Source organism: Elgaria multicarinata, chromosome 1, assembly GCF_023053635.1.
Source record: "Elgaria multicarinata webbii isolate HBS135686 ecotype San Diego chromosome 1, rElgMul1.1.pri, whole genome shotgun sequence".
Classification (NCBI taxonomy): Eukaryota; Metazoa; Chordata; class Lepidosauria; order Squamata; family Anguidae; genus Elgaria; species Elgaria multicarinata.
In genome coordinates, this window is record NC_086171.1 from 97746686 (window position 1) to 97756998 (window position 10313).

At 41.1% G+C, this 10313-nt stretch overlaps 1 protein-coding gene across 1 annotated transcript in view; it reads left to right on the forward strand.

Moving 5' to 3' along the window:
- NUF2 (NUF2 component of NDC80 kinetochore complex) overlaps positions 1 to 5134 on the forward strand; it is a 50042-nt gene extending 44908 nt beyond the window's left edge. The window contains exons 12-13 of the mRNA XM_063133277.1: positions 2341 to 2476; positions 4484 to 5134. Of these exons, the coding sequence (XP_062989347.1) occupies positions 2341 to 2476; positions 4484 to 4603 (256 nt within the window). The 3' untranslated portion in view covers positions 4604 to 5134. The remainder of the gene's footprint in view (positions 1 to 2340; positions 2477 to 4483) is intronic.
- Positions 5135 to 10313: the final 5179 nt, after the last annotated feature.

Here is a 10313-nt window from a genome sequence, read left to right on the forward strand (position 1 = left end):
TATGGTCCAGCTCTTACAGCCATAGGTTACTATGGGGAATACCATTGCTTTAACTATGCGGACCTTTGTTGTCAGTGTGGTGTCTCTGCTCTTAACTATTTTATCAAGATTTGTCATTGCTCTCCTCCCAAGAAGTAAACGTCTTCTGATTTCCTGGCTGCAGTCAGCGTCTGCAGTAATCTTTGCGCCCAGAAATACAAAGTCTGTCAATGCCTCCACGTTTTCTCCCTCTATTTGCCAGTTATCAATCAAGCTGGTTGCCATAATCTTGGGTTTTTTGAGGTTTAACTGCAACCCGGCTTTTGCACTTTCTTCTTTCACCTTCGTCATAAGGCTCCTCAGCTCCTCCTCGCTTTCAGTCATCAAAGTGGTGTCATCTGCATATCTGATACATATGCACATCATATCTTACTCCAGTAGGTAAGACAATTAAAATAAACTTGCTTTAATTCTCTTGAGTGGAAGGAGTCCATTTCAGTCCCAACCTTGCCTGCTCCAAGGAATTAGCCCATCACTGGAGTATTGTTCCTGGGTTATTTAGAACATCAGGCCTATTCTTCCTCCTTTTCTTCATAAAGACTCACAAAAAAGACTTCTTACAGACTAATTTACAGAAGAAACCTGGAGAGAGTTTAGGCCAGGGTGAGTAACTTGTTCACACTGAAAATGTTTTCATGAGCTCAAGGAAGGTAGTTTAGCTGCATGTTTAACAGGTTGCAGTGTATGATGGTGTAATATGGAAATTGATGTACATCCGAAAGTGACTAGTCCCAGTACAGGAAATCTTGATGGATGTAGGGTTTCTACATCATGAACCCTAGAAAACAATCTGGACTTTATTTTGGTGATGAGGGTACAGAAATTGACATGCTGAAAATGGAAAATACTAGTAAAAGGAGATTAATCAGCACTAGATGAAAAGAACCCTACCCATTGTTTTGGTAAAACCTTCTTCTAAAGCTGTTTTCTAAATTGCAAAAAACTACTGGCATCATTAATAAACTTGGCTGTGTATATCTTATGTAAAATTAGGATTCTTAGAACAAGAGCTAATATATGAGTAAAGTCATTGTCTAAACATTTATATGTAGAGAAACTCAATTCCACTTTTGTCCCATTTCAAAGTAAAGCATAAACAACGTGAAAAATCATTGGTATGGGAACTAGGTATTTGCTAGGTAGCCTAGCAATTGAGCTATGGGGTGCTGCAGGCCACCATCTTTCCCCAATGTTATTTAGCATCTATATGAAGCCATTAGGAGCAGTCATTAGAGGACTTGGAGCTAAATGCCATCAATATGCTGATGACACGCAGCTCTATCTCCCGGTGAATCAGGTGAGGCTGTGCAGGTCCTGGACCAGTGCCTAGACTCAGTAATGGGCTGGATGAGGCCCAATAAACTGAAACTGAATCCTGGCAAGATGGAAGCCCTGTGGGTGAGTAGTTCCTGAGCACAGGGGATAGGCTCATTGCCTGTTCTGGGTGGGGTTGCACTCCCTCTGAAAGACAGGTTTGTAGTTTGAGGGTACTCTTAGACCCATTACTGTCACTGGATGCTCAAGCGTCCATGCCGGCTCGGACTGCCATTTACCAGCTTTGGCTGGTTCACCAACTACAACCTCTCCTGGACAGGGATAGCTTGGCCACAGTGGTACAGGCATTGGTAACCTCAAGATTGGGTTACTGCAATGCGCTCTATGTGAGGCTGCTCCGGAAGCTGGAACTAGTACAGAATGCTACAGCTCGGCTGTTGTCAGGAGCTGCCCCTTTCCAGCACTTAACTCCTCTGCTGTGGGAACTGCACTGGCTGCCTATTCACTACCAGGCCAGGTTTAAGGTTCTTGTACTTGTATACAAAGCCCTAAACAACTTGGGACCAGGATACCTAAGAGAGCACCTTCTCCCCTACCAACCTGCCTGGTCATTCAGGTCATCCAAGGGCATGCTCCTGGTGGTTCCACATAGACCCATCCTCCAATTGGAGTCCACCAGGGAAAGAGCCTTCAGTGTGGTGGCCCCCCTCCTATGGAATTCCCTGCCTCTGAAGGTCAGGCGGGCATCGACTTTGTATTCCTTTCGGCGCCTCCTGAAACCATCATTGTTCCAGGAAGCCTTTCCTTAATGACCAGCCACGGTTCACTTTTCATTTTGCTTCTTTTAAAAACCTATTTTAAGGTGTTTTATTCTGTTTCTATTCTATTTTATCTTGTACACCGCTCTGAAATTTTGAATGGGGAGTGATATAAATGTAAATAAATAAATAAAAATAATTCACTGGTAGTCTAATATATTTATGAACTTGAATAGTACTCCTAAATAGTTAACTAATTGTTTTCTAGGTATTGTGACAAATTTCAGGAGAAAAGAGGAGCTGTCTGTGAGAAGCTGACAGCAACTCACACAGAAAACAAGCGGCTCAAAAATGCTATTCAGCAGCTAAATGATAATGTTGGAAAAGAGAAATTGAAAGCTCAGGTGAGTGAGTGCAGAGATTAGATGTCATGATAAATCCAGCACTGATGTATTTACCTACCCTTGAATAGGGTTACAAGGTCAAACTTCAAACAAGCTGAAGCCAAGTAGGGCTTCATGCTGATGTGGCTTTTGCTGGGGAGTACAATGAAAGGTTCACCTGGCAACCCTGACTTGAGAGCCAATGCTGTTCAGTTCAGGTCCTGGGGTAGCCACACATAAAAACCTATGGAACATTTTTAGATGTTTCCCTTTGTTGGCTTTAAATCAGTGCATGCATACACACACATACACATGAACATGTTTCTGACCCTATTGTAAAACTGATGCAGTAGTTCTCTGCATGTAATCTGAGAGGAGGAGAAAAGGTTAAACCTTCTGTCAAGAAAGGTAACTGGGGTGTGTTCCTGTAATTTTGGAAGTATCATTGGAGCACAAGGATTGGGTTTAACAAGCCTGGTGGAGCTTCACTTATTAGATCACCCACAGCTTGATCTAATCCCAGGTTAACCAGCAACATAGCTGTAACTATCATATGTAGGGTTTTGCTATTCATTGTGTATAAGGGTCATGTGTAGCCCTTGCTTGGCTCTAGAACAGGTTTAATAGCATGGATGAGATGAGTCTGCCAATCATACAAAAATTTATGAAAACATTGGCCCAAATAATTTCAGAACAGCAGACCCAACTTCGTGTTCACCTTAGTTCATAGTTGGGACAAAAGGTGCCTGGCACACTTAGCATATTTCAGAAGTAATGCTGCTGTTTTTATACATTTTTTAAAAATAGTAAATACATCAGTGATCGAAGGAATATGAAGACCTGTAAACAGTGACTGCAGGGGTAGGGGTTTTTCCTATGGGAAATTTTCCAGGGCTTTATTTTTCCACAGAAAGTTTTCTGTTTCAAAGTTCATTAGTAAACATGAATGCCAATTTCAAATACAATATCAGATAAGCTTGGCAGTTTCAAAGTTGTAATGTTTTTCAGGTGGTTCTCCCTTGCATTAATATATGTCATTGAAATGCATATGTTTCAGAGTGAGATGGAACTAATAGTAACAGCAGAACTGAAGGTCCCAACAACATTAGTGGAAGAAAGTTGAACTCTGTTAAATACATCAGTGGTTGTCAGCATATCATGCACAGATTTTTGGGTTGCTAAAATAAATTAGAGAGCAATCCTATGTCCCCTAGACAATTGTATGTCCCCAAGGTAAACTGAGCGCAGAGAGGGCAAAAAGTGGGTGGTTCCAGGGGAGGGGAGGAGACCATGGAAGCTGGTTTAGACAGCTTTCAAAGCATCATCCAACTCCCCAGCCCACTCCAAAGCCCCCAGCTAGACAGCCAAAATGGCGCTCTGCAGTTGCCCTGCATTGGATAGCTTACGAAGTACCCAAGGCGCAACCCATGGGATTGCACCCTTAGTGTATCAATGATTTTCAGTACCTTTGAGTGTGTTTTCTTTCTTATATTTAAACAATGTAAGGGAAGTACAAGCAATTGTCCCTACATTTTTCCAAGAATTCCAGTATAGGTTTCTACATAATATAACTTTCAAATCACATTAAATGTGCTTTGATTTCCATCCTCAAGTATTTCTGGTCAAATACTTGTGGTGTATTAGAAACAAAAAAATAACAAGGGGTACTTTTTTATTAAATACAAATAAAATAAACTTGTTAAATTAGATCTCTCTAAGTCAGGGGTGGGCAACTCATGGCCCTCCAGATGTTTTAGCCTACAACTCACATCAGCATAGCCTATGGTGAAAGATGATGGTAATTGTAATCCAAACACCTGGATGGCCACAAGTTTCCTCTAGGCATCACAACATTTTCTGATGCAAACTAATTTTTTTTCCTATGCAAATAAACTTAATTTGCATTGGAATGTTTTCCAGTTGAAAATATTCCAGACAACCACAATATTGCCTATAAATATGCCTGGCATTGTACTTCTCATTCCCAATAATTATCCCTCATTTCTCATCATCCCCCACCCCCTCAAGGAGATCTACCTTAGCCTGAGGGTTGGCTTGGAGAAATATCACGAAAATCTGGCGAGGATTGTGGACAGCTACACATCTGGAAGAGAAGACAAGATTGCTGAGTTAGCGAGACTATTTTGATTTAATAATTCTGCTACTGTTACTGTAACCTTCGCCTTCAGACTACTTTTATTGCAGGAAACAATTTAAAATAAGGTTTGGGTTTTTTGGCCTTGGATCAGGGGAAAAGCTGGTTCTGTTTAATGTTGGATAGATCTTGTAGTAGTACAGATTGATATATCATATTAGGTGGAGAATGTTGATCATTCCACCTGCAGTATGTTTTCTTTGCTAGTTCATCTTTTTTTTCTAAGCTAACAAGTGTTCAGTTCTAGAGTTTGCAGATCCTTTGTGGAGAAGGGTGCACAGAGGAAGACCATCTCCAGGTTTCCCTCATGCCTGTACTTTCCAAGGAATGGCTGCACTGAGACAAGCAAGCAGTGAGTGCCCTTGGAATGGGAAGGTGCAATCCCCGGTCCGTGTTCATTTCCACTGGTGCACTAGGAGACTTTGCTACACCTTAAAAACAAAAACGTGTATTTGTGGTGCTAGGGTCATTGCATCTCTGAACAATGTTTTTGAATTATTCAATAAAAATGTGTACAATAAGGATTTTTTGTTTATTAATGTTTTGTCTGCAGCTTTTTGATACCACCATCCTGTGTCATTTCCATTAATACTATGTGCAAAGAAGGGTTAGATGCAACACGCTTGGTTTACATCACTAGTCAGTCAAAATATGCCCACGCTCCCCACCTCCAAATGCTATCTTTCAGAGAATAAGGAGTTGGGTGCCTTCTCTTTTCTGGCTTCTCCATCTCATGTTTCTCCTATAGCCACTTTAAAGTCCAAAGTTTATCTTTGCCACCTTTTCTTGTAGGTCCTGCAGACATAGGTAGTCAGGTTCAACATAGGATACTCTCAGTAATCAATTTAGCTTGAGGTGTGTATCTAAGTGCCGAATATTAATTCACCACCAAATGCATCAAGAAGAATTAGAGGGGCCATTCTTTAACACCATGCCTTCTCTGCATCTAAAATGACTGGAAACTAGGGATAAAATGCTTATAGATTAGTCTGATCCAGCATGGCTCTTATATACTAAACTTTATTTTTTTTAACAGGGTCTATATGTTATGTGTAATGTTTTCCTTATATTCCTTCTTTTTCCTATTCCATATAAATCCAAATCTGGGTAAATATACTTATGAAGAACTGCATTTAATCTATCAGCTAGTACTGCTACATACCTTTTATAATCTACATTCAGAAGTGATATGACAGTAAAGGTGCATTCTTACCTTCCTTATGAATAAGTGCTATATTAAGTCCTTTCCAAGATTTTGGTAAACTTTTAGTAGCTATATTTTCATTTATTCACACTAAAGGTTTTATAAGTTTGCTGAAAGTCTATCAGAACCTTTATTTAACTTTTGATGTATAAATTTTATCTTTTATAAATAGTTTATTTAATTCTGATCTAACATATTTTTGGAATGTTAACAGAAGATAGATAATCTTTTATTGCTGTCTCACCTGGGCAGTTGGTCTTATACAAAGTTTTAAAATACTGTAAAATGTGTGATACTTTGTTAGCTTTTTGTATTCAACCCATTTCATATCAAAGGAATCTGCTTTTTATAGTTCATAATCTATCTTATTTCTTGTTTTTTTTTTAAAGTATTTTAGTAAAATATCTGGTATCTGAAAGTATTTTTTTAAAGTAATTCTCTATTTTTTAATTGCCAAGGTCCTTTTATGTTCTCTTTCTCTTTCCATAATCATGCTTTTCCTATTTCTTGCCTTAATCTTTTTTTGTAATATGAAGCTGATGCAATAAATGTCTCATAAAAACCTTTATACTATCCCATGCAGCAGCTAAGGTCACATCTGGAGTCATATTCTGGGGGGAAAATAACTTCAATTCTTGTTAACATTTGACTACTACTTCAGAGTCTATCTAACAATAGTAGACCATTCAGCCTCCAGCATTTCTCTTCAATTATTTTTCTTTCTCCAGAATTAACACCATTGGATTGTGATCGATCGGCAGGTTCTGTATTTGATTGCATTGTCTTCTCAGCTATCCCAGAAGTTACGGAAAACTTATCAGTTCTAGAGTAATTTTGTGAAAAGGAACACCATCAGTAGTCCATGACTGAGGGATCTAGGGATCTCTATCAATTCATGGTAAAGCTTCCATGTTTCTGAACACTTATTTTAGGAAGTGTATATGTGAGTTTCCTTCTTTTTCTTGGTCTCCCAGAGGATTTATAGTAATCTGGAAAATGTTAGTCTTTTTGAAACACCACTATTGTGGTGCATTTTATTTCTGAGCATTACATAATATTTGAAGGAAAATTATATTGAAGAGTTTTAAAAACCTTGCTTAATAGTTGTCAGCTATGTACAGTTTTGGTTTTTGATATTATTTACAAAATAAACTATAAATGATTTTCGCCAGTATTTTCATTAATCATGCATTACAAACTCAGTTAAGTGTTCTCCAAGCAAATATAAATCAATCTGCCTAGGACTGTACTGACATGGGGAGGAGAGAGTTATTTTTCTGTCCCCTAATGTTTGGTTTTCTTCCTGTGACAATGTACAAGAACTCAAGCCTAATGCTACTACTTTTCTAAGCAGAAAAAATAAATCCGGTTGGCTGAATGTTTTATTACTTTACTCTATACAAGGAATTTGGGTATGCCATATTCTGGGAGCCTGTATCAGTAGTTTCTAAGAAACCATTCTTCTTGTGAACTCCCAAAATATTTCAAAAACTCACTATGGACATTTCTGCATCTGATAGGCATTTCTGTTTCACCAAACTTTTGGACCGCCTTTAAGGGGTGGTGGTCTGTGCTTCAGTGTAGAATTGTATTTTTAATGTCTTTTAGTTCATTGTATTATTTTGATCGTGCTTGCTGGCATTAGGGAAGTATAAATGATTGTATAAATGAATATACATTATTTGATGTATGTCAGTCACAGAATTTGGCTATTTATTTATTTATTTATTGCATTTATATATCGCTCCCATAGCCAGGGCTCTCTGGGCGGTTTACAGAAATTCTAAAATTAAGATAAAAACGAAAATTGAATACAAAATTTAAAATTCACAGAACATACACACATAAAGCATTAAAAACGTTTTTTAAAAAAACTAAACATGTGGGTGATTAAGATGTGCCGCCATATGCCTGGGCAACGAGGAAAGTCTTAACCTGGCGCCGGAAAGATAGCAGCGTTAGTGCCAGGCGAGCCTCGTCAGGGAGATCATTCCATAGTTTGGGGGCCACCACCAAAAAGGCCCTGTCCCTCGTTGCCACACTCCAAGCCTCTCTCGGAGTAGGCACCCGGAGGAGGACCTTAGATGTTGAACGTAGTGACTGGGTATATTCACGTTGGGAGAATTCTAGCCCATGGGTGGGGAACCTTCTGTCTCTTGGCCAGATTCGGCCTATGACCCTCCAGGTCCTTACTTAGGAGGTGGCTGAAATTTTTGTGTTTTTATTTGGGTGCTGCTTTTAAACCCTCACCTATACAGGAGCTCACACTTTCCAGGAAGTGCAGCTGACTGAGAGGTTGCACTGGAAAGTCTTTGGCCCTACTGCCTTCTCCACCCACTGCTCCAGCTGAGGGGTCCTTGCAGAAGTCCTTTCCCGTGCAACCACCATCCATCCCTGCTAGGGCTGCTTTCTGTAATTCATCAAGGAATCTTTCTTCAAGGGCCTGTTTCCGGCCTGAAGCCTGGGCTGCAGTTGAAGCCGCTGCCCGGACCACAACAGAGCCAGGTAAGTGGGAGAGGAGGGCTTACCTGGCGGCGGCGGTGACGCAGTCTGTGCAACGTTGGCGGAGCCAGGTAAGGGGGGCTTACCTGGGTCCCTGGCGGTGGCTTCAACTGCAGCTCAGGCCAGAAACAGGCCGCAGCCTGGTTCTGGCTTGAGGCCTGGTCCGCAGTTGAAGCTGCCGCCCAGATCACTACGGACGATGGAGCCAAGTAAGTGGAGGAGGAGGGCTTACCTGGCTCCGCCGCAGTCCGTGCAGGGAGGGGGGCTTATTCGGCCCCCATTTTGGAGGCAAGTAAGTGGGGAAGGGGGGCAAAATGGCCAAATATTGATTCGGACCTTCGGATCTCGCTCCAATTCCGGAGCAGATTGGGGGAGGTCCGGATAGACCTGAACCAGTTCGGACCCGGTCCAGATCGGGATCCAAAGCATTTCAGGGAGGGAGTGCACCTACTTGTTAACCTCCTCCCAGTTTGAGAAGGTACCATTGATTAGCAGAGTCCGATTCTGTAGCCAGCTGTTAATCTACCTAATAGTTGTTCCCTCTAGTCCACTTTTAACTAGTTTGCTGATCAGAATGCCATGCAATACTTTGTCAAGACCTTTGCTGAAGTCAAGATATATTGTGGCCACAGCATTCCCCCAGTCCACAAGGGAGGTTACCTAATCAAAAAACAAGATCAGTTTACTTCTTTATAATCAGCTCCAAAAATTTTCCCAGGGATTGATGACATACTAGCTGCTCTATAGTTCCCAGGTTCCTCCTTTGCCCTTTTCGAAGATAAGGACAACATTAGCCTTCCTCCAGTTGTCTGGAACTTATTTATTACTTATTTATTTATTACATTTTTATACCGCCCAATAGCAGAAGCTCTCTGGGCGGTTCACAAAAATTAAAACCATAATAAAACAACACCTCAACCGTCTTCTATGATTTTGCAAAGATAATAGACATTGGCTCAGAGTTCTTCTGCCAGCTCATTTATTACTCTAAGATGCAGTTCATCAGGCACTGGAGATTTGAACTCGTTCAAAGAAATTAGGTGTTCTTTGAACATTTGTTTATCAGTCTCAAACTGCAATTCTTCCCCTTTCAGCTTGTATTTCATTTTTGCGGGGTGGTGTTGGTGCTCAATTCCTACTTTGGCTCAGTCTTCTCCCGCTTTTGGGAGAAGTCTGAGCCAAAGTAGGAACTGAGCACTTCAGCCTTTTCTTTGTCATCTGTTATCAATTTGCCATCCTCACTGAGTAGTTGAACAACCATTTCCTTCCTCTGTCTTTTATTATGCGCATACCTGAAGAAAGCTTTTTTGTTGCTTTTAGCATTCCTCGCTAGCCTCATCTCATTCTCAGCTTTTGCTTCCTGATGACATTCCTGCACTTCTGTGCTACCTGTCTGTACTCTTTTATTGTACCTTGGCCTTCCTTCCACTTCCTAGAGTAATGAAGGAGCTAGAGGAAGAACTTTCAGAACTGCTGTCTATTATCTTTACAAAATCATGGAAGATGGATGAAGTGCCAAACCATTGGAGGAGGGCTAATGTTGTCCCTATCTTCAAAAAGGAGGAACCTGGGAACTACAGACCAGTCAGGCTGACATACATCCCAGAGTGCAGGACACGGAATAACGGGCTCAAGTTACAGGAAGCCAGATTCCGGCTGGACATCAGGAAAAACTTCCTGGCTGTTAGAGCAGTCCGACAATGGAACCAGTTACCTAGGGAGGTGGTGGGCTCTAACACACTAGAGGCCTTCAAGAGGCAGCTGGATAACCATCTGTCAGGTATGCTTTAGGATGGATTCCTGTATTGAGCAGGAGGTTGGACTCGATGGCCTTATAGGCCCCTTCCAACACTACTATGATATGTATCCTTTTTTGTTTTCAGGTCATCTCTAAGCAGCTTGGGTGTGCTTCTGGATCCGTCGCTCCAGATGATAGCCCAGGCAGATGCGACGGCCAGTAGTGCCTACTATCAGCTTCGGCTGATACGCCAGCTGCG